At 51.6% G+C, this 27,901-nt stretch overlaps 10 protein-coding genes across 11 annotated transcripts; 3 read left to right on the forward strand and 7 right to left on the reverse strand.

Moving 5' to 3' along the window:
• Positions 1–70: 70 nt before the first annotated feature.
• TrAtP1_006912 (uncharacterized protein) lies at positions 71–1,492 on the forward strand. The gene is made up of 2 exons (XM_014082282.2): positions 71–291; positions 344–1,492. The coding sequence occupies exons 1-2, from the start codon at positions 255–257 to the stop codon at positions 1,261–1,263; spliced, it is 957 nt and encodes a 318-aa protein (XP_013937757.2). The 5' UTR covers positions 71–254; the 3' UTR covers positions 1,264–1,492.
• On the reverse strand, positions 1,493–9,241 carry TrAtP1_006913 (uncharacterized protein). Its single transcript, XM_066113316.1, has 3 exons — positions 8,650–9,241; positions 2,113–8,589; positions 1,493–2,046 (listed from the first exon to the last, which is right to left on the reverse strand). Exons 1-3 carry the CDS (start codon positions 8,821–8,823, stop codon positions 2,029–2,031), a joined length of 6,669 nt encoding a protein of 2,222 aa, XP_065969402.1. The 5' UTR covers positions 8,824–9,241; the 3' UTR covers positions 1,493–2,028.
• Positions 9,242–9,610: 369 nt separating this feature from the next.
• TrAtP1_006914 (uncharacterized protein) lies at positions 9,611–14,074 on the reverse strand. Of its 2 annotated transcripts, XM_014082280.2 has the most exons (5): positions 13,077–14,074; positions 12,303–12,430; positions 11,500–12,085; positions 11,128–11,420; positions 9,611–11,048 (listed from the first exon to the last, which is right to left on the reverse strand). In XM_014082280.2, exons 1-5 carry the CDS (start codon positions 13,102–13,104, stop codon positions 10,440–10,442), a joined length of 1,644 nt encoding a protein of 547 aa, XP_013937755.2. In that variant the 5' UTR covers positions 13,105–14,074; the 3' UTR covers positions 9,611–10,439. The 2 variants fall into 2 exon arrangements, with proteins under 2 accessions (XP_013937755.2, XP_065969403.1); XM_066113317.1 differs by lacking the exon at positions 13,077–14,074 and having other exon boundaries at positions 11,500–12,822.
• On the forward strand, positions 14,075–16,135 carry TrAtP1_006916 (uncharacterized protein). Its single transcript, XM_014082279.2, has 3 exons — positions 14,075–15,124; positions 15,182–15,567; positions 15,633–16,135. The coding sequence occupies exons 1-3, from the start codon at positions 14,765–14,767 to the stop codon at positions 15,967–15,969; spliced, it is 1,083 nt and encodes a 360-aa protein (XP_013937754.2). The 5' UTR covers positions 14,075–14,764; the 3' UTR covers positions 15,970–16,135.
• Positions 14,279–14,740, reverse strand: TrAtP1_006915 (uncharacterized protein; the record flags this gene model as incomplete). Its single annotated transcript, XM_066113318.1, has 1 exon — positions 14,279–14,740. The coding sequence occupies one exon, from the start codon at positions 14,738–14,740 to the stop codon at positions 14,279–14,281; it is 462 nt and encodes a 153-aa protein (XP_065969404.1).
• Positions 16,136–16,354: 219 nt separating the features above from the next.
• TrAtP1_006917 (uncharacterized protein) lies at positions 16,355–19,146 on the reverse strand. Its single transcript, XM_014082278.2, has 2 exons — positions 17,752–19,146; positions 16,355–17,677 (listed from the first exon to the last, which is right to left on the reverse strand). Exons 1-2 carry the CDS (start codon positions 18,206–18,208, stop codon positions 16,923–16,925), a joined length of 1,212 nt encoding a protein of 403 aa, XP_013937753.2. The 5' UTR covers positions 18,209–19,146; the 3' UTR covers positions 16,355–16,922.
• A 477-nt stretch (positions 19,147–19,623) lies between these two features.
• TrAtP1_006919 (uncharacterized protein) lies at positions 19,624–24,439 on the reverse strand. Its single transcript, XM_066113319.1, has 4 exons — positions 23,359–24,439; positions 22,579–23,295; positions 22,249–22,518; positions 19,624–22,184 (listed from the first exon to the last, which is right to left on the reverse strand). The coding sequence occupies exons 1-4, from the start codon at positions 24,004–24,006 to the stop codon at positions 21,171–21,173; spliced, it is 2,649 nt and encodes an 882-aa protein (XP_065969405.1). The 5' UTR covers positions 24,007–24,439; the 3' UTR covers positions 19,624–21,170.
• TrAtP1_006918 (uncharacterized protein) lies at positions 19,711–20,388 on the forward strand (the record flags this gene model as incomplete). The annotated part of the gene is made up of 3 exons (XM_014082548.2): positions 19,711–19,820; positions 19,996–20,158; positions 20,293–20,388. The coding sequence occupies 3 exons, from the start codon at positions 19,711–19,713 to the stop codon at positions 20,386–20,388; spliced, it is 369 nt and encodes a 122-aa protein (XP_013938023.1).
• A 565-nt stretch (positions 24,440–25,004) lies between the features above and the next one.
• Positions 25,005–26,654, reverse strand: TrAtP1_006920 (uncharacterized protein; the record flags this gene model as incomplete). The annotated part of the gene is made up of 1 exon (XM_066113320.1): positions 25,005–26,654. One exon carries the CDS (start codon positions 26,652–26,654, stop codon positions 25,005–25,007), a length of 1,650 nt encoding a protein of 549 aa, XP_065969406.1.
• A 121-nt stretch (positions 26,655–26,775) lies between these two features.
• TrAtP1_006921 (uncharacterized protein) lies at positions 26,776–27,203 on the reverse strand (the record flags this gene model as incomplete). The annotated part of the gene is made up of 2 exons (XM_014082276.2): positions 26,776–27,062; positions 27,116–27,203. 2 exons carry the CDS (start codon positions 27,201–27,203, stop codon positions 26,776–26,778), a joined length of 375 nt encoding a protein of 124 aa, XP_013937751.2.
• Positions 27,204–27,901: the final 698 nt, after the last annotated feature.

Below are 27,901 nucleotides of genomic sequence, written 5' to 3' on the forward strand. Positions count from 1 at the left end.
GGCCAGGCCGAGCCAATCCATTTCCCATGCCGAAAAGAAAAAAAATGACGCCTTACACATCGCTTCGCATCATCGCCAGCCATTGTTCAGCCCCTCCCCCACTATGAACGATTTCTAGTTTCGGTGTCGCTTTGCGCCAGAGGCATTTCCTCCTCCTCCATGGACTAAAACGAGTCAATTCCTTCTCCAACACATGCACTCACTTTCAAACTTTCATCTCTAGTAATCAAATTTCATAAAAGTCCACCTCCAACATGTCAGACCGGAAGCGCGCAGTTGACTCAGACAACGGTTAGCAACTCCCTCAACTCCCTTGTCAACTCCAACTAACTCCAGCTCCCAGTCTGGACAACCCTCATCACCAACCTCGACTACCTCCCCGGCCTCCTCACCCTCAACCACTCCCTCCGCGCCGCCTCCTCGGCTTACCCTCTCGTCGCCCTCTACACAGACACCTTCCCCGAGTCTGGCCTCGCCGCCCTCCAGGCCCGCGGCATCCCCTCCCAGCGCATCGAGTACCTCCTCCCAGCATCCGGCAGGGACTACTCCAACGACCCGCGCTTCTACGACTGCTGGAGCAAGCTCGTGCCCTTCTCCCTCACCCAGTACTCGCGCATCGTCCAGCTCGACTCCGACATGCTCGTCCTCCGCAACATGGACGAGCTCATGACCCTCGACCTCGACCCGCCCTCGCTCAGCGAATCCGGCAATTCATCCTCCAGCAAACGCGTCTTCGCCGCCGGCCACGCCTGCGTCTGCAACCCCCTCCGCAAGCCTCACTACCCCAAGGACTGGATCCCCGAAAACTGCGCCTTCACGCACCAGCACAGCGACCCCGAAACCGCCCAGACCGTCGGCGCAGACCCTTCCGTCGGGCCCCTGGGCTTCATGAACGGCGGCCTGCAAGTCGTCAACCCCTCCGCCGTGCTATACTCGCAAATCGTCGCCCACATGGAGGCCGACGCCGCAAACATGGACTTTGCAGACCAGTCCCTCCTGTCGGACCTGTACCGCGGGCGGTGGGTGCCTCTGCCGTATACGTACAATGCGCTCAAGACGCTGCGCTGGAAGGGCGTGCATGACCCGATCTGGAGAGACGACCAGGTCAAGAACATGCACTACATCTTGAGCCCGAAGCCGTGGGATGAGATTGACGACAAGGGAGAGTGGACGGGGACTGACGAGTCGCACAAGTGGTGGGTTGATGCGAATCGCGAAAGAAAGGCCGCTGAGAAGGAACAGGGTATTAATGACAATTTTTGAATGAACCAAGAGGGCAGGCAATTTTGGATATCGGCTAGAAATTCTGACAAGAGGATTCCAGCTTTCCTACTATTTTAACACTAATTGGGTATGGTATTCTAACAACAACGTATATATGAGATAGACCTCCTCTTTGTAAATCGCCTAGACATCTAGGATCAAAAGCCATCTACAACACGAATAGACAGATGTATTATTAACAAACACACATGCATACACGCAAGCACAAGTTTCAATTCACAGCTCTGTATTCTGTATATATTCATAACGCGCAGGCGCTGTCTATCGTTTAATAATTTGCAATGTTTGCTCGGGCTGCCATTCTGTAAATTTACCCACACGATATAGTGAATCCATCCACTCCAAGCCATTCCAGTGTTACCCAAAGAGAATTATGAGAAAGAAGAGAAGAAAAGGTAGAAAGATCAAAAACAAAAACTCAGCATCATTCTGTTCTGGTATAGTAGATAACCCCAACGCCTGCCAAACATGACATCAATGAAAGAAATCATCGCCATAAAAGGATTCCCTTTCTCCTATTCAATACAGCATCATGCCGACGTGTAATGTTTCAGAAAGGGAAAGAAGAAGATGAGAAATCTAGTCCTTTCGTATATTCTCAAAGAAAGACGGTTCCATCGCTAATGAATCCGCAGCCGCAGTAAATTCGAAGCTAATTCCTCTCATGTATGTATTGTTGGGTATAGTCAAGTGTCAAACTTTTTTTTGTGTTTCTTCTTCCTTCTTTTCGTTCTGCGCCTTCGATTAATGCTTTTTATATTTCTGCGATACTGTTAGTGGAACCATTCTATACTCACACGGGCTATACGATAGAACCATGAGACTTACCTCGTCAATTCTGCGTTGATTGTGCGGATCAATCGAGTTGGTTGCTCCCATCAATGTCTGGCCAATCGCTTTGGTTACGCCCATTGCTGGTCTGAAGATGATGGTCGGGGCTCGTCGCAGCACTGCTTTGGCAGCACCACTGGCTGACTGACTCTCCATGACTTCGCCTGGCACCGCAATGATGGCATCTCGTGCCAGATTCACATCTCTGGCAAGCGACCTGTAGCCGCCGCGAATGCCTTGAATCACGCCCGTCGGATGGTCTGCGTACAACGATATTTGCTTCTTATCATCTGCATCGAGATCATCATCATCCCAAGCCTCTTCAGGTCGGCGACCAGTGCCAAGCATCTCTTCTGCACCTTGTAATGCATACTGCGTACCGACTGCAAGTTTTGCTCCAAACTTGACCAACTCGGTACCAGTGGTGCGGGCAAATGCAACGGCTCCTTTAGATATGCTCCGAATAATACGGCCGTCCTTTTGATATTCCTTGAGGGGGACTTCGATCAACTCTCTAAAGCCACTGCCGATATTGACCAGTGATCGCACCGGCGCTAGACCTCCCAAAACACCGGGAAGCTGGTTACTTCGAACATCGGGCGTCCAGATATCATTGAGTGTTAGGCCTAGACGGTCAAAGCCAGAAACTCCGTAAATGATAACATGTCGGAGCACCAGCCGGGACTCTTCCAATGTGATGAAATTCATGAATTCAGTCGTGTGGCCGGATCGAAGCCCAGCATAGTCGACTCGCTTCGGCTTAAAGTCAAGCTTGACCGGAATGTCGTTGACCTCGGCTCTCTGCAAGAAAGGAACATCACTTGGCGACGAATGAACTGGTACACTTTCGTCCTTGAACTCAAAGAACCGGGTGATAAAGTCAAGCGCATCTTGGTCGACATGGAGTCTCAGGGGCAACACAGTTGCTCGGAGCACAATCTCAGAAGCCTTCAGTTCGGCTATTGGCTGCACAGTCAGCAATTCTAGATGCACCATGCTAGTTCCCATCTCACGCTCCCCTTGATCTTGATCATAAGTCGCAAACTTCTTCCACGTTGATGTGGGAACGTGGTCAAAGATGTCAAGGTTCTCTACTCGAACATCAATGCTGCTCTGGGTTTCTCCAGTTCCGGCGGGGAATGCCACCATGTCGACGTTGACGCCTCGAAGCTCAAAGGTGATTTTGTGGCGTTTGCTTCGTCGCAACTTCAGGCGCTGAGATTTGGGGTACCCTCTACGCACAGTCCGGTTTGATGTTGCTGTCACAGCTGTAGTGGCGACTGATTCCGTCTCCGTCATATTGTCAGCGAGGCCTTCGTTGATGGCGCGGGCCAACTCTTGCGGGTCTCGGTTGGCTGGGATTCCGATATAGATGGAGTTGAACAAGAAGTCATCTATTTTATCTTCATCTTCACGCTCTTCGCCGTGGACCTGCCCGTTGGCGAGCCCTGCTTGGCGATCAAAGGCTTTATGCTCTAGATCATGGACAGCTTTGTTGATGACATTGCGAGTATGGATCCAGTCGTAGCCATCAAATAAGTTCCAGATGACATGGACATCTCTCACAGATACTTTGAGAGGACTGCGCTTTACAATGTGCGCAGGGGCTCTGTCGTAAGTATTCTTGTTCGAGTTCCAAATCTTTGCAGTGTGCTCTTCGGCGGCATTGCGGTTATAAAAGTCGTCGTGGATAACCAGACCTTCGCCGTCTTCTGAGGCGTTGCTAGTGGAAGATTCAAGCCCAGAGATTAAAACTCCCTCGTTGGTATCTTGCATCCTCGGATCTAGCGATGTACTGGATACATTCATGGCATCGAATAGTTCTTCTCCCGCAGTTTCATCTCCATAGAATTGGGATTCGATAGGGAGAGAACCGTCACTTTCAGAACCGGTGTCGAACTGGCTTCTAGCCATTTCTCGTGCAGCAGAAAAGTCCTGGTCAAAGTCGTATTCCCCTTCTGGCCTGCCAAATGCCTCTGCAGAAATCGAAGCAAGCAGATCTTGGACAGGTACTACCTTGGTCCGGTATTTATTCTCTTTGCTTGGCGGAGTCGGCGGTGAAAGAGCATTAGCCAAGCTTATCAGGGTTTGGGTCGAGTCGGCACAAGTCTCCAACACCAAGAGATCATCTCGAACCTCAATTTCTACCTGTTTCTCACCATCTAGACCTGGAGCGACATTGACGACGACTTTTGCAGAGGACATGTAGCAAATATCCACATATCCCTCAGCACACAGAGAGATTACTTGAGGGGTTGCTGAAGACGACGATCGCCGTCTTGGGTTCCTCAAAGTACGGTCATCAGATGCGTCAAGGGTAGCATCGTCTGTCAGCAAAATTGAGGCCTTGTTAATATCCAGATTCACCTTTGTGACCTCGTCCTTTGGAAGAGTGACGGAGAGGTGGGCATCTGTGAATACAAGGACCATCTTCGATTTTTGATTGAGAGGGTTCAAGCCGACAAGGCAATTTCGAAACGATACGTCCAAGGTCATTGGTTTACTCTGCTTAGCAGTGACTTCAGTCGGTGACTGAGGCTGAGGCCGTGCCAGTGCGGCATGAGCTTGGTCACCAAGACTAGCTACTGACGCGGCGAGGCTCTCTTCGAAATCCTGCGGCGTAGCATCGTTTGCCAGGCCAAGGATATCCATGATAGTTGGAACCCGATACTCGATGCTGACATCCTGTAGGTTGAGCTTGACGACGGGCTCAATGTCGTCGCCGATCATCCTCGCCATGATGACTGGTCCTCGATTCATGGCATTCTCTGCTGAAGAGTACAGGATCGAAGAATTAATAAGCTCTTCTGTTTCGTTGCGTCGGACGGAAATTCCAGACACTGCAACAGCTACCAGTGATGGAACAGTAATATGCGCAGCCTCAAGCCCCCGGACGTCGCAGCTAAGCTGCCCAAAGGTTCCGCCAAGGTCGACACTCGTGCCAAGCTTATGGATCGTTGCCAGAGTCATGAGTCCAGGCCGATCGTCTTCTGGGAGATATTTGGCCACAGTAGACAACTTGGCCACTTCTTCAGCTAAAGCTGGTAGCACCTCGAATTGGGCCATGTTCTTAACTCGCACGTTCAGGGTGTCTATTGTAGCTCTGAGCACCGAGCCCTTCCTTCGCTGCCGTAAGAGAGTATCAACCATGATTTCGTCGCTGCCATGATCAAACTTGGCTTTTGAGGGCGTAATCAACTCGAGAAGCTTCTCAAGATCTGAATTGGTTGGAATTGTCACAAACTCCAGCCTGACTCCATTGATGTCGGTCATAATGGCGGGATCTGCCATGGAATTTTTCAAGTATGGCCCAGACACGCGCATTGTGCGCCATACGATTCCCATGCCTTCTTCTCGGCTAACGAGAGAGATGCTTCCGCTCTTTGCAATAAAACTGCATTCTTTGCCAAGGAGTTCAACAAAAGAGCCACCTATCCGCATATCGATCTTGTTTTCAAAAGCAGCGGATTTATCATCAGGCTTAATAGGTGTATCGAATCGCACTCCCTTTGGCCTCTGCGTGGACACAGATTTGTGAGGTGACTTTGGTGTAGGCGATGGGCTGGAAGTCATTGAAGCGCTCATATTAAGAAAGCTACTGAGACCTCCGAACCAGCTGAATGTCTCGTCTAGCTTCTGCAGATCAATACGAACAGCTAATGGTAGCGCTTCAATCTCGGTCTTGACGCCTTTCTTCGTTTGCGTAATTCTGATACCAACATCATGCCCGTGTGAAATAAAAGTATCTCTCACAGAAGTACTCATTGGCTCAACCTTATCAAAGGAGATGATATCATCTTTGGCGTATCCAAAGCGGAAGGTTTGCAGGTCGATTTTTGTTTGAATGGCATCTTGCATGTCCCTTCCGCCCCTGGCTACTGGCACTTTAGTTGGCGAAACACCAATAGTCAAGCCGCTCAAGGTGGCATTAAGAAGGACCTCGTGGGCAAACATAAATGCCGAAGAGTCCAAATGACGCCGAGGCGTATCTGCCACTCCACCAAGTCGACTCAGGAAATCCAAAGATATTTCTTGGACAGTAACCTTGAGCTCTGGGGTCTTATCCATATGTTGCTCGTTTTCAGCCCCACTGCTCGAGACCTTTACCGGATTATCCTGTTTGACCGCGTCGAGAAGCTTTCCAACAATCATGGCAAGCACAAAGGCGAGTGAAGCATCAAAGCGGATGGATACCGGAGACAAGTCTATCTCCAAAACGTTATCAACACTCTGCGTTGACTGTATTGAGGGCCTGTGGCCATACACCGAGCCGGAAGTCGGCGCGTGCACGGAAAACGCTCCAGGCGCTTGAGGATATACCGAGTTGCCCATTGCCCTAGCAAGCTCGGCAACTGACTCAGAATTATCCTCTTCTATTTCAATGTGCTGGTGTGTTGTTGGCACATATATAGAAATGGAGCTGAGATGTAGAATTTCCTTGACAACTCGCGTCGGCCCCTTTGGAGTAGCCACGTCCTCGTGCTGTGGCTTCCCTTCGATGTCAATCGATGCGTCTTCGGCTATTGAAGTCTGGCCAAAGACAGGAGAACCCGGCTTCTCTCGCCCAGGTTCAGACTTGAGCCTCTCCTCGGCTTCGTGCTCTGATATTTCTTCCGGCTTGGGAGCCAGTTTCTCAGGCGACATGGTCCGATCAGATGCCGATGAACCTTCAGACGCATTGTCATCCCAGCCCCCAGGCATAGCAAATTCCTTGGTTGGTTTCGGTGAGGCTTGAGGAGAGTAGGCAATTTGAGGAGATGAAGGCACTCGAGGAGATGAAGGCACTCGAGGAGACGAAGGAACTTGAGGGCTTGAAGAAACTGGGGGTGTAGCAGCTTGAGGAGTCGAAGGTCGAGGTGACAAGGGAGCTTGAGGAGTCGAATGGGCTTGAGGAGAGCAAGGGATTTGAGGAGATGAAAGAATCCGAGGAGATGAAGGAACCTCGGGAGAGGCAGGAACTTGAGGAGATGGGGGAATCTGAACTTGAGCCGCCTCTTCTACTGATGACGGAACCGCTTGTTCAACGGTTGACGCATCTGAGTGCTTTGAGGATCTGAGCTCGGATATATCAGCCTCGCTCTCTGCCTTTGAAAAAGCACTCATATACATGCTCTCAGCCTCTTCGTGTGTATAGAGATGCGATTGCGTGAGATCGTCAGCCAGGTTTTCCGGTTCGTACTGATCTTGGTTCCCCAACTCTGCCAAGGACTGAGCATGACCCTCAAGATTCGACTGTTGTCGCGACATGGGATAGCTTGGTTGAAAGTCCTGCTCGAAAGCATCTTGTGCCCTAGATATCGTGCTGTTGAACATACTTCTTGGGGGTGAAGAATACGGCGCAGGATCTTCAGGCGAATGGAAACCTGCATCGTCAGGGGAATTAAAATCTTGGTACATTGACGCGCGGGGAGTCGCAGGAGACTCGTCGTCTGGCATGCCTTGATCCTCATCTTCTTCAAACTCGTATGGAATTCCAAGAGCTTCTTCGCTATCTCCCAAGGGGTAGTCGGGCTGATACGCATCATGTTCGTCGGTCAGGTGGTCTCTAAAGCTCCTTTGCATTGACGGTAAAAATTGATTGTTGATACTCGCTTGCGATGAAGCAATATGGTGGCTATCAACGCTCTCCCGAGGCGACTGTGACGACTGATTATGATGGCGCGATGACATTATTGATGGCGCAAACTGTGGTTCCTGGGGACTTTCTGACGACAAGGATGTAGTTTGCCTCGAAGGTGGGTTCCTTGTCATATGAGGCGAAGACGTATCGGATGGTGAAGTCATGGATGAGGACCGGGTTAGGGTAGAGAAGACGTTGGCCTCGGACACCAGGTAAGCGCGGACATTGTCCAAGGAGATTTGCCGCTTTCCTTCCTTTGGAGCTGCAGCTGGCGATGCTTCTGATTTCTCGCTTCTTGTAGTAACGCCTTCGATATCGATGCCTTCCAAAGCGATTTGGAAAGACACTGGTTCGGTAACTGACGAATGCAGGTCTACAGGGATATCCATATCCAACTGGAATCTGACGCCTTTGATTTTTATCTGCATTCGGTCCATAATTCCCTGCAGAAAACCCGCCAAGAAGCCTGGCAGCGATAGAGGCTGCCCGGTGCCCACGATAGGCTCATCTTCACTGCTGTCATCGCTCATTGCTGTAGATGCGCCGAGATCTTGCGCTTCGGCAGCCAGCGCAGCTTCGAGTTTCTTTCGCTCCGACGACGGCTGCGTTTCGAGGAATGATTGCGCAAGATCCACGGTATTTGGTACAGCAGCTGAGGCATCATCGGGGGTAGTAGATTTGGTTGATTTGGACTTGGCGTCAGACACAAGCACTTTCAACTTGACGTCGACGCCATCGACTTCGATAGATATAGGGCTCGTATAGAAATCCATCGGAATGGTGACTCGCAGGAGCAGGACCTTTGCCTTTTGCAGCGCAAACGTCCTAGGCAGTTTCAGTAGCTTCTCAAGTTTCTAAAAGTCAAATGTCAGCCTCTCTTCATGCACGATCGCAAGTACAAGTAAATTACTCACATCTAGCTGAACTCCAACGTCCCTAAACTCAAACACTGTATTTCTACCCAAAGCCAGATCTAGATTATCCATGTCTAACGCGTCGGAATCGAGGAGCTCCAGCCGCGACAAGGCATATCGCAGCAGCCGTTTAGGCATGCTGGAGCTCCGAAATGACTGGAAAAGCCCAGCCATGATTAAGGTTTATTGCCTCGAGGCTTGGGTGTTGGTAGTGGTTATAGAGAAGAGAAAAGGCGAGCTGTTTTCGCTCGTGCTGGCGACGATAGGAAAGGCAAGCGAAACTGAACGGCAACCAGATCGTCACCGGCTCCAGCCAAACGCTGCGGTAGGCGCGATATCAACAGACCCCCGGCCAAATGCGGGGACGAGGTTCATGGTTGAGCGGATCGAGAGCGAGGCATCAAAGGCGCAAGGTCAGCTGTAGGAGCGAAGCCGGCGCAAAGAGGGTCGGTTGAGCGTCCGCAGGCCCGGTGTGAGGAACGATGAAAGGGCAGGAGGATGAGAGAGGCGAGATGAGAGAAGGATGGGAAGCGAGACGGAACAAGATGGTGCCAGAACCCAGCCAGGATGAAACTTTGGAAGAGTTGCGTCGGGGGCTTAGCGGAATCGGTCGAGGGGCTTGAGCGAGCCTTGAGGGCTCTCGTTAAGGCGATACCGCGCAGTACAGCCGCTATACCTGCCGCAGCAGCGCCAATGCCTGGATCAACAGCCCCGGGAGGCCCCATTCACGCACTAGCTCGTGACGCTCCCGGGAGTCATGGCAGGCAGATCAGGGCGTCCCAGCGTCATTTGACCACTGGCGGTGGGCCGCTATCGATAGTAGCTGGCGACGTCAGTCTGGAGTACCGGGCATGTCACTGCCTACACCGACGGTACCTGTGCCACCGTGGCTGCGAGTGACTTGAGCTCGTATCTGGCGCCTCTTGGAGGCCATACTTTGAGGCGAATACGTAGCATTACTGCGCAGAATACGTGGAGGCCCCGTAATCCTGGCCCGGTTCTGATTCAGACTTGTCTCGGCGCCTGGCCTGGTGCCTGTGACTGCTCTGCTCTGCTCTGCTCTGCTCTACTGGGCACGGCCTAATAATACATGTACCTTGGTATGTTCTCTATAATAAGAGGTCATAGAGGCATTGGGCCTGTGCTACTGCCTTGATCCTAGGCAACCCTCCTGCTGTCGACAGTGCAACGGCAGCCGGCCAATGGCCGCAAAACCACCCAGCACGCTTGCCTATCGTCTCTCATGCAGCCCAGCGCCATCCTGGACAGCGCACGCATCTGCTCCCCTGGAAACCGGTTGGCCAGACACTGTCCGGATTGCTGGCATATGCATCTCGCAGTGGATCGGCGGGGTCACGGTGTGGTTTGTGCGGCCAAGAGATAGGGCCACGGCCAACCACGAGCTGCATTCACGCAATGCACGGAGGGCCTTTGCCAGGCATCCGAGCCGTGATGCTACCTTGCTTTATACTGGCTGCAAGGCAGGTGGCTGAAGAAGGGCACCTCTCAGCCTGGATGGAGATTCTGCCTACGACCCGCGCGGTATGTGATTGTATGATGTGATTGAATTGGCTCATCTGTACTCCGTAACAACATCATGCCAGTTTTATCTTGCCCCATTGAAAGTCTTACAAGCTTCTGCTACTTATCTGCTGCAGTAAGATGCAGATACACATGTCGGTAGGTAACTACATGTAGATAGAGCAGTCATGGCGGCATCTACATGCAGAGTACGCAGGAGTGCAGCCCCTCGCAGTCAGAATCAAAATCAAATCAAAATCAAATCAAAATCATGCAGCTGCGTCCAATGGCTCATTCTGCTTCGCCATGTCGTAGGCCTCCGCGATCCTCTTCCCCACCGACTCTCCGCTCCAATACGCCCCAGTCGCCGTCCCCAGCGCCACAAACGGCGCCGTGTGCTCTCCCGCCAACCACAGGCCGTGTTCCGGCAGTCCGCGCCTCATGGTCTTGATGTCCTCGTCTCCGTTGGACAGGCCGACTTGGAAATTGCTGTAGCTGCCGTGGCCGGCAAGCCCGTCACGCACCCAATTGGTCGCGAGACAGCAGACGGGCTGGCAGTCTGCCGAATCTTCAGAGTACTGCGGCAGCCTGGAGTAGTAAGGCTTGAAGAAATCCAGCAGGAAGGCGTCCTTGTTCTCTTGTCCATCAATCTCGGCTACCTTTGCTGTCAGATACTCCGACTGCTCGCCGTAGATGTAAAAGAGCAGCGTTGGGTGAGCTGCCTCGGGTGCAATGCTGGCCAGCTCCACCAATTCTTGATTCCACCCGCGAGCATTCTCGGCGTGATATTCGGGTGCTATCCATTGGGCAAAGCCGTGTACTCTGCGGCCCTCACCTTCGGCTGGAAGCCAAAACGCCTTTGGGAAGCTAATGTAGACCTGTGAAGTAGGAAAAAAAGGACACTATTAGCGATCTTGGTCTAATGCAGGGCCTGTTCATTTGTCGTGGCTAGCTGACCTTTTCAAGGCACCCGTAGCCGATGGAGCCAATCGCCTTTGTGAGAACCGGCGGCAGGGGAGGGTCAAATGCGGTGAGATTTTGTTTCAGCCACCCTAGAGGGCATGTGATAACCAGTTCGTCAAACGTCAACGCCTGTCCGTTCTTCAGCCGCACTCGAGTCTCGTCGTTTGGATCTGTCCGGCAGGAAATCTTGTCGACAATGGAGTCCAGTTTTATCGTGGCATTTGACAGTGCTGGTCTTGAAACTTCTTGTAGGATCTTTTCGTATGTGCCGGCGCAAAAGAGATTCTCTATGCCATGATTAACACTCTCCTGCTTGCGAAACAGCCGGTAGAGTCTCGCAATCAATGCAGATGGGTCTGAACTCACCCCCTTCGATGCACTCCTCCAACCAGAAAAACTTCAAGCTCTGCCGGTCAACGGGGCTGCCGATAAAAGTACCCCACATCTCAGACATCTTCAGTACCATCTCTCGCTTTTTCTCAAAGTCGTCCTCAGATTCGGGTATCTTTTCCACCACCTTTTCCTTGAAAAAGTCCAACAAGCTTAGTTTCGCGTCCATGTCTGCGGACGACTTGTTCGAATGCACAAACGCATCTTGAATGATATCCCACACCAGGGAGGAATACTTTTCTCCTTCAGCTACCGGCAGCAAATCTCCAGACTCGTTAAACACGTAAGACGCTACATCCCAGGTCCCAACGGCAGTCTCCGTCTGTTTGGCCAGATCCAGCATGGGATTGTCATCTGTGCCATGTATCCAGTTGGGTCCCATATCGACTAAATGGCCGTTTCCGAGTCTCGCTTGGCAAAGTCTGCCGCCGATCCGATTACGGCCCTCGATGATTGTCACCTGGAATCCATGTTGTAGCAGGATATCTGCACACCGGAGGCCGGAAAGTCCTGCGCCGACGATGCCTACGTGCGGTTTTGAGCCCGGGTTGATTTGTCTGAGCTATTGGAGGCTGTGTGAGTAGCAGTGTAACCCAATTGGGGAAAATTTCCAGCGATATAAAAGGGCTTTGGTGATGTTCTTTTCGTGTTCTTGGCAAATTCGAGTGGGTTACACAAAGGGGTTGTACAAAAACGGTATGACGCAAGGTACATGGTTGTAAGGTGAAGGACGGATTCTAAAAGGCCAAAAAAGGCACAAGTGGAAAGTTGGCGTATACCTGTTTGAAAGTCTCCATGGTCACGGTTCTATCTAGCGAATGATCTGATGCCAGCTGCACCAGGCTGTGGAGTCGTGTTGCCCAGAGGTCCTGGTATATTCTGGACGAGCTTTGCTTCGAGAGACTAACTGGATACATTGCATAAGCGTCCATCCTGTCAATTGGTGCTGGTGTTGATGCAGAGGCTAGTAGCTGTATGATGAGTTGTGTCACTTGACTTTGCTCGAGATTATGGGTAGATATGTGCGCTGTAAGGGGGCAGACGGATGATGTGAATGAGACGATATGCGGCGTGGAGGCAGCAAGTCAAACAAACGCAGGGTGCTGAGTCAAGGCGATGGATAACAGTAGGAACGAGAGAATAGCCGAGATTGTTTCGCAAATCAAATCCATGTGCATCTGTCTGATATGCGAGATAATGAGGCCCTGATAGATGGAAAGAGCGCTATTGGTCGATCACGAGGCGGGCAGCGCTGCGACCACGAGGGACCGTCAAGTCCGGTGACTGGAGGTGGCCAAGTGCCGGCGCTTGCCACATACATGTACCTCAGTTAATCCGCAAATAGGCAATTTCAATAAGAACACCCCCATGACGAGTGCATATAAAAACATGTGATATGCTGGAGACGTGCAAGTGAAATAGATGCGCTCATCAGGTGAGGGCAGCGTTCAGGCCGTGTAAGACGCTGCCAACAGTCACTGGACTGCGCGGCTGCTGGACTCTGGGAGATGCAACAAAAGCAGGAAAAAAGGGCGCTGATCGATTTGACTTACCAAGGCGTGATGCACAGGAACGGAACATGTGCTTGTACTCGATATCGGCTTCGTCAAGTCGCAATGCTCACCAACGCTGCTGGCTTATACTCGCTTCAAAAGCTTGGCGTTACTGGCAGGAAGAGGCTGAAGAAAAGTTCTCGCCGGTTTCCGAATCAATCGTTCAATCACTCGAGGCAGAAGTGGGTTTTCCATGGCTTCGAGCGGGTTCATTTTCAGGGTCCATCCAGCCCTGTTTAGAATAGCGCCCGTCTTCAGTTTTAGTGCGATGGCCATGATTCTCGGTTTTGTGCTATATCCAAGTCCGCTCTGCCAGCTTCATGTCGCTTATGCCACAGTTGATTTAAAATCATAACATACACCACCAACTACAAATGTGTTGGACCCATTAAAAATTACCGATAAAAAAGAGACGGGGCCCAGCATCACAATGAGAAATGAGGCTGAACCCCACGGCCAACGATGCAGCAGTACCCACTACCGATCTCTGCCGAGGCTCAAGATCTTCAGCCAATAAATGCGACAAGGAGATGCTGATCTGGGCAATCGCTTATCAAAATATGGAGTAGTATTACCGATTATGAGTTGGATGTAACATAGTTTCAACATTTGACACGGAAGTGCATACTAGGAATTATCTCTTCCTTACAGCACCTTGTACCTGAATTCCAAAACTACCATGTATATTGGAGCAAAACAGGGCCGACACATCGAAATCCCACTACCTATTCGCACGAGAAAATCAAATATAGTTCCCAACCTCCACAGAGAACTCAACAACCCCATACCCCTTCCCCATCACCCCCCCTCCGAAGACAGCAATATGTGGTCTGCTTCCGGCTTCTCCAAAAATGCCAAGCAAGAAGGGGAAATCTCCATCTTCCACCAGCGCTAAGACAAAGACAGGACTGCCTCCCGGCGCACTAACAGGGATAGCAAAAGCTATTCAGATGCCCGCCAGCCAATAGCGGCCCTTCTATTTCACCCCAGGTACCCGCGTCCCCAAGCCGAGGCTCGCGGCAAGAATTCAAAAAAGAGATTCAGAGCAAGTCGAAATGAGCCGCTGCTGTGTCAGATTTAAATGCAATTGACTTGGCTTCTCGTATAAACTTTCCATCTGTTCCTCTTCTCGTATTCCCTCTTCTCTTTCTTTCTGTGTTTTTACTTGCACCTTTCTTCTCTCTCTCTCTCTCCCTTCAAGCTCACAATCCATCCCACCCACACAATGGCTCCCCCCAGCAAAGACCTTCACCCGCGAAGAGGTCCGCAACCACACCTCCGAAGACTCCCTCTGGTGCGTCATCGACCACGTCGTCTACGACCTCACAGACTTCGTCGACGCCCACCCCGGCGGCGAGAGCGTCCTCCGCCAAATCGCCGGCCAGGACGCCACCTCGGCCTTCTACAACCTCCACCGCCACGAGGTCCTCTCCCGCTACGCAGACCTGGCCATTGGCACCGTCGAGGGCGAGAAGCCCGAAGTCATCACCCCGCAGCCTGGCGACCTCAGCCCGGTCCCCTACGCCGAGCCCCTGTGGCTGACGCCTCACTTCAAGAGCCCGTACTTCAAGGACTCGCACCGCTCCCTCCGCAAGGCCATCCGCATCTTCACCGACGAGGTCGTCAAGCCCGAGGCCCTCGAGTGCGAGGCCACCGGACGCCATGTCGGCCAGGAGGTCATTGACAAGATGAGCCAGTCCGGCGTCATCCACATGCGCCTCGGCCCCGGGAAGCACCTCCACGGCGTCAACCTCCTCAACGGCGCCGTCAAGGGCGAGGAGTTTGACTACTTCCACGACATGGTCATGTGCCAGGAGATGACCCGCCCCATGATGCGAGGCTTCCAGGACGGCAACCTGGCCGGCATGGCCATTGGCCTCACTGCCGTGCTCAACTTTGCTCGCGAGGGACCCTGGAAGAAGAAGATTGTCGACGACGTCTTTAGCGGCAAGAAGAAGCTCTGCCTGGCCATCACCGAGGCCTTTGCCGGCTCTGACGTTGCCGGTCTTCGCACCACCGCCGAGAAGACGCCCGATGGAAAGCACTACGTAAGCTCATCTTTCTCACCCGTAAATATCATGGCTTAACTAAAACATCTCTGGCAGATCGTCAACGGAACCAAGAAGTGGATCACCAACGGCGTCTTCTGCGACTACTTCGTCGTCGGCGTCCGCACCGGCAAGGCCTTGAGCGTGGTGCTCATCGAGCGCGGCGAGGGCGTCGAGACCAAATCCATCAAGACCTCGTACTCCACCACCGCCGGAACCGCCTACATCACCTTTGACAACGTCAAGGTCCCCGTCGAGAACCTGCTCGGCGAGGAGAACAAGGGCATTCACGTCATCCTCAGCAACTTCAACCACGAGCGCTGGGCCATGGCCTGCAGCTCCATTGCCGCCTCGCGCTTCATCACCGAGGAGTGCTTGAAGTGGGCAAACCAGCGCATCGTCTTTGGCAAGCGCCTGATTGACCAGCCCGTCATTCGCCAAAAGTAAGCACACAACACCAAAGCCCATCTAGAAATAGGCAAATATCTAACAAGTGTCACTCCCCTAGGCTCGCCAAGATGATTGCCCTCGTCGAAGCCAACCAGTCCTGGCTCGAAACAATCACCTACCAAATGTGCAACATGCCCTACAAGCAGCAGGCCCTCCACCTCGCCGGCCCCATCGGCCTTCTCAAGATGAGCATCACCCGCGCCGCCCACGAAGTCGCCGACGAGGCCGTCCAGATCTGGGGCGGCCGCGGCCTGACCCAGTCCGGCATGGGCAAGTACGTCGAGATGTTCAACCGGACGTACAAGTTCGATGCCATCCTAGGCGGTGCCGAGGAGATTCTCGGCGACTTGGGCGTGAGACAGGCGATGAAGAACTTTCCCAAGGCTATGCTGTAAAAAGGAAAGCGGTCATTGAAGGGTGTAAGAGAAAAAAGAACTGTTTGTGTTATTGTTTTAACGTGGTGTTTATTGGGACTACATTGTGTACGGCGTTTTTTCAACTTCCGGGGGCCACTTGTCGCCATATTTCATAGTAGATAAGTATTTAAGGCTAGATACGTCTAAAACAAAGCAAAAAATATCAATATCTTACTATTTCATATGGTTTTCTATATTACACAACGCATAAGACCTACTCTAGGTTTAATACAGCCACATCCACACATGTCCACGCTATAGCCACAATCTGAATCTTACCCGACCATAACCGGCTTTAAACATGCCACCACAGTCTTAAAAAATTCAAATGGTAGCCAAAATGGAGAAATAGAGGCACAAAAACACCTTAATCATTTGATAGCATATTCTTCTGCTCTTCCTATGTCACCTAGATATACACAGATAGCTTGCCTAGCAAATCAAAAGCCTAACCTAACCACCTCCCTGATTCCGCCTGCCTGCCTATCTTTCCGCAAGAAAATACAAACGCTCCTCCACCACCTTTCCCTCCTGTATGCAAATAGTCTCTCTAGACTATGGGGAGGAGAAGAGTCGGAAAAAAAATTGAAATAAACTAAAAGAGTAATGAAAACGATAACCGCGTAGAATAAATAGGAAGAGAGAAAAAAAGGGCTATCAGAAAAAGGTCGGTTACTGGGCCCAAAAATCTCATAAATGTTTGTGTGCTGCTTCTGCTAAAAACTTCAAGCGAGTCTATACGTACAACCTGGCCCAGAAACTTGAAAAAAGGGGGGAGGTTCGAAAGAAGGGTATATCTCAACCCCCATGATACTTTGCTCATTGTTTCGTAAAATCCCATATCCATGATCATATAGAAAAAGGGAATATCCACGGTTAAGAATCATAATGCAGCGAATTTCTTCCGTGTTCGATGGATGGCCTTGGTTATTTCAAGACCCCTCCTCCAGCATCCGCTTTAACTCTTGAGCGTGAAACTTGGTCTTATTCAGCTCCCTCATCACGTATTCGTATGTGAGCATTGTTACCGTCGCAGCAGGGACGGCCCGCATCATGTTGGTGCCCATTCCAGCGTAAAACGCTCTCCATCCTTCTTCGTAGAGGATGGTTCGGAATGTCATGACGACGCCTCTATATTTCGGCCCCGATGCTACCTTTGCTCCTGGTGCCGCCATATCTACCAGGAAATTCTCGCCAGCAATCGGCCGTCTCTGGGTCTGCAGCCGAGTCCGAATGACTTCGTGCGGGTAAGTCGCACTGCTGGCTAGGATTTTCGATAGAATGGAAGCAGACAGAATGCCCGTCCAGTGAGCCTTTTCTCCTTCCTGTATTTCACCCATACCCTGCCCGGTGAATGTCGTCTTCAGAAATTCATACGTAGGAAACTGAACGGCAACATGCGTCAAGCCAAGAAGAGCAGGGGTAAGACCAGAGTAAAACGAAGAGAGGCCTTCGGAAGTATACATCTTCTTTGCCGCATCGATAGTTGATCGATAGTGCCAGTCATGGAGAGTTGGCCTTGCTGTCGGGGTATTACCAGGCCGAGCAAATGCGTGGTGACCTCTAGCCACGTTCGGATTGCTCTGCGACATCAAACGGGTCTTGATAACCCATATCGGGTTCGTCACAACGGTGCTGCTCGCACCAGCGACGATGGATGACCAAAAGCTCACGATATGTGGGTTTTCTGCTCGCAAATGGGAAAGGTCAGTCAGCTGGAAAAATGGCCCAAAATGGATTATATCCGACGGAGTTACGTACCGTTATACTGGTATAAGAACGTCTTGCTCTTGTTGTAAACGGTAAACCACACTGCCCAGGTCGGCAAATATCCAAGCACAATCGGGCCCAGACCCCGGTACAGGCCCCGAATCCCTTCCTCGCGGAGGATGACCTTGGCTGTTCCTATCAGCCCATTGTACAGTTTCGGATGTCCGACATGCCGGCCCTTGTCTATAAGCGTAAAGCCGCCCTGGGCCTGCAGCTTGGTCTTGATAACATCCAGCGGACAAGTCACCACGCCGGACGTGAAGCCACCAATGGCCCCTGATATGGCATTGAATTGGGAATCGGAGGCGGAGAGTGTCCATCGGTGCAGCGGGGATAAACCCCCGGCTATTGAGGGCATTGGAGAATCGGCGACGGCGAGTCGATAGGGAGATGACGCATGATCTGCAGGCGAAGGCTGAGTTTGTTCGGGGGACTGGTCGTGAGACATAGCACCCTCCTTAAAAGATGGGGGAAAAAACAGAACAATAGAGAAGAAAAAGTCTAACGTTGCGATGATCGAAGCGGTCTTTGTAGAGGGTTAGGTCGGGGTTGAGGTTTAAAATCTCGTAGCGAAGATTATGTCGTATTCTGTCGGCGGTGATATCAAGATTGTGCTCTGATCCCGATCCCGTTATCTTTCTCTGGAGAACAGGCCTGTAGGAGCAAAGACACCGCTCTGCGGCTCTGCCCGTAGATAATTCAAAGAAGAAAAAGAAGATGCTGGTAAACTCTCCCTCCAATCCCGCTGTTGACGTCTATGATATTTTCAAATCGAGGATCCGTCCGGTCCAGGAAGTCCGGGTACTGCGGGGAATGCTCCCACGCGCAGTAACCGTCCTTGCCTAGCGAACGCCGCCGGCCATTGACTTGTGCGAAGGCCAGAGAGAGTCGCCCAGAGCGGCTGAGGCCGTGGGATGGATCGCGCTGGTCGGGGAGTGAATAGGCTTCTGCGCAGGAGAAAAGGGCAGAAGAAGATGAAGAGTGGGAGTGGAAAGAAGTGGAAGAGCGTGGTGGAGAGTGCGAAAGAAAGATGGCTGCAGGCAAGTGTTTAACGCTGGCCCACGCTTCTCCGGGCCGGTCCCCAGCGTTTTCAACTGTGGTGAAGGCCTAGGCGGGGGGGCTCGGCCTGCTATTTCCACTGGACTGAAGCCCCTCTCAGCGCCAAGTGACTATCAGTTCAGCGAGCACACCACTAGCGCTAGCGACTCAACAGCCCGTAAATTTCAGAAAACAATGATTCTCTTCAAGGCACAAGTTCGCAGCTCGCAAAAAATGCAGGGGGGCCGAAGAAGAAAAATGGCACTACGTCAGAGACAAATGACGCAAATTTAGCCAGGGCATTTAGAACTGGCGCCGACCAAAAGCAAGCATCAAATCAGATTAAGCACGCCTCGCTGCTTGTAATTTGACATGACGAGCACTGGTAGATCTGATCTCACTTAATATACCTACAACTCCAGCGTAAGCCCATCGGCATCCTCACATGCCGCTCGGCTGTCTTCCTGCATGCTTCTGTCACTGCATTGTCATCCATCACATGCTGACGTATAGCAACCCTCCAAGCAGCCCCCCCCCCCAAAACGAATGCAACGGGCCATTGTCCTGCATCTTCCGCGCAGCAATCCAAGCCCAGACCAAGTTCGTGATTGAAAGCGCCGGACTCGCTTCCCCCACATCGGGCGTGGCTCGCTTCCGGGTCCCTCCGTGGGCTGGCAAGAAAATGTTCAGCCCGTTTTTTTCATACCGTTTATTACTGAGGCCCAAAAAAGAGAAATAGTCAACCCCCACCAAAAACGCTGCCACTTTGAGTACCTTGCACGTGACATCCCGAGCTCTCCCAACTTTTGCGGCCCGCCGAATCATCCCATTTCGCGCATTCTCACGAGAAAGGCCAATCCGATTCTCTCGCAGCATCTCCTCTCTTTCGCCGCCCCTCACAGTTCGCCCGACATGGTCTCTCTCGCTCCTTACGTCTTGAAGCGGCCTTGGCTGACCAAGATGCTGACGCCCGCTGCCAATTGGTATGCGAGCGCTTCCGGCTACCGCCAGCTCGGTCTGAGGTACGAAATCGAACTCTTTCAAAGCTGTTTTGCGCAGATGTCACCAATGGGATTGGAAGAAGCATAATATTAGACATCAAAAGAGGAGGACTGTGTATTAAGAAGGAAATGCTGGTGTCGAATTGGGCGATATGGAACCAGGCCGTGCTAACGCTATGCTTTCCTTCATAACCAGATACGACGATCTCCTCGAGGAGGAAAACGAAGCTGTCCAGATCGCCCTGAAGCGTCTGTCCGCCAAGGAGGCCTACGAGCGTGTCTACCGCATCCGCCGCTCCGTCCAGTGCAGCTACACCCACAAGCTGCTCCCCAAGGACCAGTGGACCAAGCCCGAGGAGGTACGACTATATCCCCGCCGCGATATATATAAATATTATAATACAATCATTGTATTATATATATACATATATATAAGCCTCGATATAAGGCCTTGGTTTTCCTTATCCTTAGAAACTAACAAAATTACCACTAGGATGTCCCTTACCTGCGATCCATCCTCGCCCAGGTCGAGGCCGAACTCGCCGAGAAGGACGCCCTGGACTCCATGACCGTCATCAAGAAGCACTAAAAAAAAGGAAGAAAGAGAGAAAGGAAATGAAGAAAACGATAAATGTACTCATTGGTTTGGAGAAGCAGGATTAAAGCGGCGGCGGCGAAGTGATCGTTACTCAGAGATTCTACACAGGTCTCTTGTATTAAAATCAAAACATTATAGACGTGGTCTAAACCCTCCAACTCCCTCGCTCATCAACCAATCTCCCTTTAATTACACATTGTAATTATCTGTGTTTTTTTCTCTTGTTCAAATACCATTACTCAAACTGGCTATGTTATTATAATAGTACAGGAGTAGTAAAGAAAAATGCACTTTTGGAAGCAACAAAGAAAAGAGGCTCTCCACTGACAAAAATGCTTTTCTCAACCCTGACCCAAACACTCTTCTTTCGAAGCCCAGTCTAGTCTAGACATGCCGCCATATTGAAAATCAATGACCGCCCTGTAGCCAGAGCCGGTTCTCTCGCCCTCTTTTTGTACCGTCTCGACACAAGATTGAGAATCCTGCCGAGACGCCAGAACGCCAAATCCGACCCGCTGGGCATCTGCCAATTTTCCACCTCCGTTTTCATTGAATGAGTCCTCTTTCCTGTTGTGCCCTCCATTCTCGCCTATGCTCATCCTTGACATGAAATAGTAAAATAGCCTTTGTATCAAACATCATTTTATACTGCAGTCGTCATGTACAAATCCTCCAATGCATATCTCTCATTTGGTATCCGGCTCCTTGAACCCCATCGATTCATTATGTTGTAGTAGTGTGAGAGGATAGCAGCCAAAGGGCTCTCTTACACCTTACATGCGCTGGTAAAACAAGAGATATGCCACCTTGTTATCCTTAATGCTGTCCTTGACTGATTTCTCTTTGGTAGCTCCGTTAGCTCCGCCGTTGACGACGCTGCTCCATCGCTTGCCGTTGGCTGGAGCGGTAACTTGTTTCCAGCCATCTTCATCGCCAGTCTCTTCATCATTCATCGCTCCGAATCGGTTGTTGGTGACACTTGAGGCAGTCTCCTTGCGTGTGTCTTTCTGGTCTTCTTCGGATCCTGTCTCAGCGACATCTTCCGGACGAATGCGACGAATGACTGTGTCATCTAGCCGAATCCATTCGCGACCATCTTGTCGTCTCACATCTACAGTGTAGTGGCCACCGCTGGCGTTCTTTCCATGGTGGTAAACCACACTGATAAGCTTGTATCTAGGCATCGAGCTGTCGCGTTTCTGGCGTGACAAGGCTTCGCGGGGAATTTCAAGCTCCAGAGGATATCCAATCTTCTTCCAGATCTTGACGGTTCCATGGCCTTCAGCGTCGAACTGGAATCGCTTCAGGTGTAGAATCAGAACAGGGGGCAGAGATTCAATAAAGACCTGCTTGGTAGCAACCACATCTTTTCCGCGTGGGGAGTTGAAGTCCCCTTGAATGCGCTCTGGCCGGGTCAGCCCACGCAAGGCATCAACGACATTCCTGACATCTGGTGACTGAATATCCAATTGAAGAGGCTGGTAGCGTTCTGTGGTGATAGAATCTTTCAAGCCCGGCACGCGAAATTCAGATCTCAAAAGACCGCCAAAAATCTTGGTAATGGGAGTTGATGTGTTGTGGCCTGATAGGCGAGACACTGCAGCACGTTGCTTGCGGCCGACCTCGAGCCAGTCATCGGAAGCTGCAACAGATCCACCAGTCGAGGTGTTGGATGAAGGCACTTCTTCGGGTACAATTGACAAATCTTTCATGACATGCGTGCACTCGTCATCAAGAGACTGAAGAAGAAAACCCAAAAATTCCTCTGCGTCTTGTTGGTGACCACGCTAAAACGAGGAGTCAGTTATTAGTTCCAAACCTAGTAGAGCTTGATTAGCTGGGAATACTCACTCGCATGCTGTCAAATCGAGATAGCTGTCGGATAGCGTCATAGACAAACTCGGGTGTAAATGGTTCACCATAGCGCTCGAGGTCCTCGCTCTTCAGGTTACGGTTCAGCTGGTCAGCCGATGCTGACGATTTGAGTACTCTATACTCCCTCATGAACATAATCAAGGCGTCAATCATAGGAGTCTCGCTCTTGAAGCTGTGAGCAGCCCTCTTGCCAGTTTGATCTAGCAAGTCGTAAAACGGCACACAGAACATGAGCACTTGAAGCACCTAAAAACATGTCAGTTACCAGTTCCATTACAATTTGATTGTTTTCAGACAAAGACTTACGGAATTCATGTAACACATATTACCAGTGTTGATGAGTCCGCGTGGCTCAAGGAAGTCGAGTTTACCGTTGTCCTCCACCACATATGACTGGATTGCTTCCGCGAGGGAATTGACATTTGATTTAGAAAAGGCAGAGCCGGGAAAATTGTTGGCGGCGTCAGCCGAATCACCATTGATCCCATTGACACCATTCACTCCCGAGCCGTTGACTGGAGCTCGTGCTGATGGTCTGGCAAAGAGGTTGGCCCAGCTCGAGGGAGGAGCTTTGACTGCTGAGGCAGGAGCATCGTTTGTTCCGTCAGGATTGACCTCGTTTGACTCGGCAGCCACCGTGTCTTGACCGTTGAGCTTGGCAGCATCTTCATTTGCCTTTTCTTGACTCGCAGTCTCAGGCTTGGGCCCGTGCTTTGGCAGGACTGGGACTACAGGAATGGCGGGGGCAGCTGTGCGCGTAGCAGGAACATTGGTCGTTGCCTTGACTGTCTCTTCAGTCTTGGATACTTCAGGCTCTACCTCTTGCTTGAGAGCTGGAGCTTGAGTGCCCGACTGCTTGTGGGCAGAGAGAGCAGGCTTCTGACTGGCTTGTTCTGCTGCTACATCATGCTGCCCCGCAGGTAGGGATACCGCCTTGTCTCCTGCACCCAAAGGCTTTCTCAGCCGTTTTGCTCGCGGAGTCCTCACAGGGAATGCAACACCGGGATGTGACAGCCAGGGTAGCTATTTTCACTGGAATTTAGCCAAACATGTACATTTCGTTTAGTATTGCTTCCATCAACTTACCGGTGGTCGAAACGGCTCGCGGGGCTCGGCAGCAGCAACAATGGCCGGGGCAGGAGCTGGTGATGGAGCAGTCTCCTGAGTAGGAGGGGTGGGCACCACGGGGGCTGGCTGAACGCTCTGAGGCGTCTGGGGAGTGGTAGGTGTATGCGGAGGCAGCAATTGCGTCGAGTGAGTCGAGGACGGCGTATGAGGCAGGCCGGGCGCGGTAGCAAGTGGAGGCTGATACGGCGTGGTTGGGTTGGGCGACTGCGGAACGCCTCGGGGGTAGCTCGGTGGGACGCTCACGCCCACCATCGGGGCAAACTGCTGCATCGGCGGCGGCGACCTGGTGTAGCCCTGGTAAGGCATATAGCCCGGGGCAAGTGGTTGCGGGTAGTGGTGCTGCGGCATGGCGTAGTACTGCTGCTGAGTGTATGGCGGATAGTTGGAGTACATCATGTGCTGGGGGTGTTGCTGGTGTTGCTGGTGCTGATAGTGAGGCTCGCGGTGCTGGTGATAGGGCATGTTGCCGTTGTACTGCGGCCTGTTCCTCCGCGGGCCGCCCATATTGCCCACATGTGCCATGTTTCCGTTCATATCCAGGCCGCCATTGACGCCTCCGGCTGCAGCTTGTATGTTCTGCCCAGCCGGCAGATGGCGGTTACTCATCCTGCCGGCTTGGGGGATCGTACCGTTGCGGATATCGCCCAGTGCTGCTCCGGCATCTACTTGCACCGCCAGCGGAGTGCGGGGAGGGCCAGAAGTCGCAGCTGAGGCTGGCAGTTGCACGACGGCGAGGACGAGATGGAGATGCCTGGCTCGAGCTGCGCGACGCGGATGGAGATGCGCAATGGGGTGGCGTGACCGGCGACAGTGGCGATTGTGCCGCCAGAATCGAGCGCAGGAGGATCAAGAGTCGAGGAGCGGAATGACGGTAGCAGTCTCAAAGCCACGATGTCTGTGTCGGGGGCTGCTTGCAGGAGGCGAGGCTGCGGCCAGCAGGTGAGGGTACGAGGAACAAGTAAAAATGGGCTGTAGAAGCGGACGGCGATGTTTGGAAGCGCTCGCTGGCTTAGACTGGAGTTGCGGCTTTGCACAGGCCTGCGTTAGCGTCAGAGGTAGAAATTGGCTGTGGCCGTGACTGGAGTTGAGTTTAGCGTGCAGAGATCGCCCCGGCGTCCGTGCCCTGCTGCTGGAGAGATCCGATGATTGGCCGACACCGGATAGTACAAAATAGATGGCGAGGAGTTGTATTGAGCTTGAAACTTGGTGATAATCAGTATATGGTCATGTGTCGAGTAATCTATATTTATTTTTTTGGGAGCAATTCCATAGTTATTTGAGCTTGTATATGCCTGGGTAAGGCTTGGATATTTGGATCTGGGGACTACTGGGTATTTATAGTACTAGTTAGAATACTGGCATCAGCATCACCGTTTCTACGCTTGTGATCAAATGAAAGAATGAGAAACAGAGTTCATGTATTTTGGCAATATATGTTGAAATCAACCGTCATTAATCCACATACTCTAATCAGATTGGAAAAACCAATCAATACACCCGAATCCTCATGTACCCCAGACGCCGATGCTTGCCATATCTATTGCTTTATACAAATTCTCTCTGATGCGCCGCCATAGTTTCTGATTGCCCGCTATCAAAACAATCTACTCGTCTCTGAATAGCCACATACCGCCAGGACGCATGGCCTCTCTATATCGATCTGCGATTGCGCGCTTTTCCCTCTTTTGCGCCTCTTCTCGATCAGCCACCAGCTCTTGTGTATCTGGGAAGTCGGCATTCCAAAACCCCGGGGGAGACTGCATGCGAGCGAACCGGTGTCGATGCCTGCCGTATTTGTTGGCTAGCTCTTCAGTCTTGGCTTCGATCCACATCTCGTCTCTTTCGGCCCTTGTCATGGTTGCTAATCGGTACGCGTGTTCGCCCAAGTAATTCTCCAGTAGCTTCTGCTCTTCTTGTCGCTGTTCTGCCGTCAACGGCGAATCTGGCCGATGTGATAGAGCCAGGGCTCGAAAGTGCTTCCCGCAGCAGTGCATATCTGTACAGCCTCGTAGGCCTGCCCTATCATCTTTGTCTCTGACGACTTCCGAAAAGGCATAGTCTTGGCCATCGTTTGACAAGGGGTTGACCTTGAAATCATCGAGGCGGAGTCGTGCCAGAGGCTTATAACGGAGACCTGGTGCCGGCCCTTTAGTCGGAGACTCATCTCGAAGAGGGGCTTTCTTGTTTATAGGCGTTGTAAACTCCACGTTCTTTAAAGTGCTGCGCTTCTTGGTCTGTCGCATGAGCTTGTCAAAGGGCAGTGCTCTAGGCTCGGGGAACATGAGGCTGAGAGGTGTGTCTTCAGCAGAAGCAGTACCTGGCGTGCGGGTTTGTGGAGTTTGTTTGATGGGTGATGTATTCTTGGAAGTTGGGGTATTCAATAGCGAACTCAGCCGACCATTTGGAACTAGGCCGATCCCATGCGAAGGCTTTGAACTCTTTGTAAATCCACGCTTTCCGTAAGGTGTTCCATCTTCTGCTAGCTCTGCAATCCCGCGGGCCAATGAAGCTTTCACATATGTAGTGAGGCTGCCATCATCATCGACAATACTTTTCGAAACTCTCTTGTTACCGCTGATTGGAGTGAGTATAGATGGCCCGGGAGCATTCTTTGCTGAGTATCGTAGACCGTCTGCCCATACGTAGCCAGACTTTGGAGTTGTATGAGCAACTAATCTCGGTTCTTCTTTTTCCTCTCCAGCAACCGAGGCGTCCAAATCTTTACGCTTTCGTGGAGTGGTTATCTTCTGCGCTATATCATCGAGGTCAATGCTCTCCTGGATGTCAAATTGATAGTGTTCAGATGCAGTGATTGGACTAGAGTTATTTGGCTCAGCCTTGACTGTTGGAGCGGTCGGAGTTGTAAGCGTATCGTCTTCAACCCTTCTCCTCTTCAGCGATCTTTCAGACACTACCACCGGAAGATCAGAAGACGGCTCCTGTTTGATGTCTATTGAATCCTGGCCATCGCCAGGTGCTGGTAGAGGCGGTAGATCTTCAGTCTCAGCTTCATCGGGATCCCCTTGAGTAGATTGCAGCTGCGCGTCTTCTACATCGGTAATTGACTGACTATCAGGAATTGTCCGAGTAGCAGGCGGTGGCATGTTTTCTAGAGCAGAGGTTCGGACATTGGAATTGGGATTTGTGAGGTGAGATTCGTCAGGGTTATCACATTCTGATTCCTCAAGAATTCGTATTCCATGCTTCTCCTCAGCTACCCGAGCAAGATCTTCAAACTTCTTTGCTCGTGCCATCCACAAATCGCGCTCTTCCTTTCTCTTCCGAAGATGGTGCGTTGCTTGTTTGAAGTTGTCCGAGAGAGCATTGAATCTCAATTTGAACTTTGCAAGCTCGTTACCTTCTGACCCAGTGGAGCTAGGGGGGAGACACAATAGCTGCTGAAGAGGGGAGAGTCGGTGCAGTAGTGGCCCTGCTCGGAGTTGGAGTCATTGAGTCAACTTTTGTGTCATCACTCGGGGCCGGAGTGCTCGAATTGGCTTTGACAGGGCTGAGACTTGAGGACATGGCTGCTAGCTGAGCTCGGAGCTTGCTGTTCTCAGCTTGCAGCACCTTTTGCTGAGCCCCCAGACTTGAAAGAGCGGAAACCGTGGCTTTTAATAGCTCCTTGGTCTTGTCATTGTCCATGGCCCTTTTCGCGAGTTCTTGTTCGTGTTAATAAAAGGTCCTCATCAAGAGGGAGGCAGCACCAACGTACCATGTTGAACCTCGCGATCAATGACTTCCCACACATGATCCAGAGCTTCGCGCACCGCTGGCCGCCCCTTTTCCGACCAGCCGTCCATTTCAAAGACTCCTGTAGTAAAGTTACGCAGCCAGGCAGGGAGACAGCATGAAGCGACAGCGCCACTAATACGTGAATGCTCCCGCGGCGAGTCGCGCGCCACAACAACGCCAGTCCACGTGACCCGCATTAGAGTGAGCCAACATCAGGTCGAGGTGGTGCCTAAACCCACCGGCTGCTACTGCTACTCTGTTGATTCGGAGACACGTGCCTCATGTTTGTTTTTCAAAAGCATCAATGCAAATCACACAACAGGCGTCTTGCCTTTTACTTTCTCTACGAGCTACATAATGATGCATGTTTGAATTTAGTAGAGGTAGAAAGTATTCAGCAGCCGCTACATTCATGTAGATAGTGCTTAACAGAGCACTCGAGATACATGTGCATGTACCAAGGCGTAGTTGACGGGAAATAGCATAGGTTCGCAGCTTGGATGCGACTGTGGCACGACATCAAAATCAAAGCAAATACAATAACAAATTTCAAGAAATAGTGGCTCCTCCGCAATCGGATGTGCAACAGCGAATTTGAGCACATTTTCATCCCATCTTCTCACTCCAAAGTGAGCTGTGATTCACTGCCAGTAGAGCAACAACAGCGCCTTTGCAAGCGCCACAGCGCTGTAGCAGGAACCCCAACCCTGGGCTGGCGGCGGCCCATCGGTTTTTCCGCCCAGTGGCAAGGGCCTCCCACGCTCGC

This window comes from Trichoderma atroviride, chromosome 3 (assembly GCF_020647795.1).
Source record: "Trichoderma atroviride chromosome 3, complete sequence".
Classification (NCBI taxonomy): Eukaryota; Fungi; Ascomycota; class Sordariomycetes; order Hypocreales; family Hypocreaceae; genus Trichoderma; species Trichoderma atroviride.

Bases quoted from the DNA above. Each gene is read 5' to 3' on its own strand.
- TrAtP1_006913 (XM_066113316.1), bottom strand. From the start codon at position 8,823: ATGGCTGGGCTTTTCCAGTCATTTCGGAGCTCCAGCATGCCTAAACGG. The intron at 8,590-8,649 runs GTGAGTAATTTA...TTTGACTTTTAG, and splicing joins ACGTTGGAGTTCAGCTAGAT to AAACTTGAGAAGCTACTGAA.
- TrAtP1_006917 (XM_014082278.2), bottom strand. From the start codon at position 18,208: ATGTCTCACGACCAGTCCCCCGAACAAACTCAGCCTTCGCCTGCAGAT. The intron at 17,678-17,751 runs GTACGTAACTCC...ATTTGCGAGCAG, and splicing joins GTTCTTATACCAGTATAACG to AAAACCCACATATCGTGAGC.
- TrAtP1_006919 (XM_066113319.1), bottom strand. From the start codon at position 24,006: ATGAGTAACCGCCATCTGCCGGCTGGGCAGAACATACAAGCTGCAGCC. The intron at 23,296-23,358 runs GTAAGTTGATGG...CAGTGAAAATAG, and splicing joins GCGAGCCGTTTCGACCACCG to CTACCCTGGCTGTCACATCC. The intron at 22,519-22,578 runs GTAAGTCTTTGT...ACATGTTTTTAG, and splicing joins ATATGTGTTACATGAATTCC to GTGCTTCAAGTGCTCATGTT.
- TrAtP1_006916 (XM_014082279.2), top strand. From the start codon at position 14,765: ATGAGCCAGTCCGGCGTCATCCACATGCGCCTCGGCCCCGGGAAGCAC. The intron at 15,125-15,181 runs GTAAGCTCATCT...CATCTCTGGCAG, and splicing joins CGCCCGATGGAAAGCACTAC to ATCGTCAACGGAACCAAGAA. The intron at 15,568-15,632 runs GTAAGCACACAA...TCACTCCCCTAG, and splicing joins CAGCCCGTCATTCGCCAAAA to GCTCGCCAAGATGATTGCCC.
- TrAtP1_006914 (XM_014082280.2), bottom strand. From the start codon at position 13,104: ATGTTCCGTTCCTGTGCATCACGCCTTG. The intron at 12,086-12,302 runs GTATACGCCAAC...AGCCTCCAATAG, and splicing joins CCATGGAGACTTTCAAACAG to CTCAGACAAATCAACCCGGG. The intron at 11,421-11,499 runs GTGAGTTCAGAC...ATCATGGCATAG, and splicing joins GGAGGAGTGCATCGAAGGGG to AGAATCTCTTTTGCGCCGGC.
- TrAtP1_006912 (XM_014082282.2), top strand. From the start codon at position 255: ATGTCAGACCGGAAGCGCGCAGTTGACTCAGACAACG. The intron at 292-343 runs GTTAGCAACTCC...TCCAGCTCCCAG, and splicing joins CGCAGTTGACTCAGACAACG to TCTGGACAACCCTCATCACC.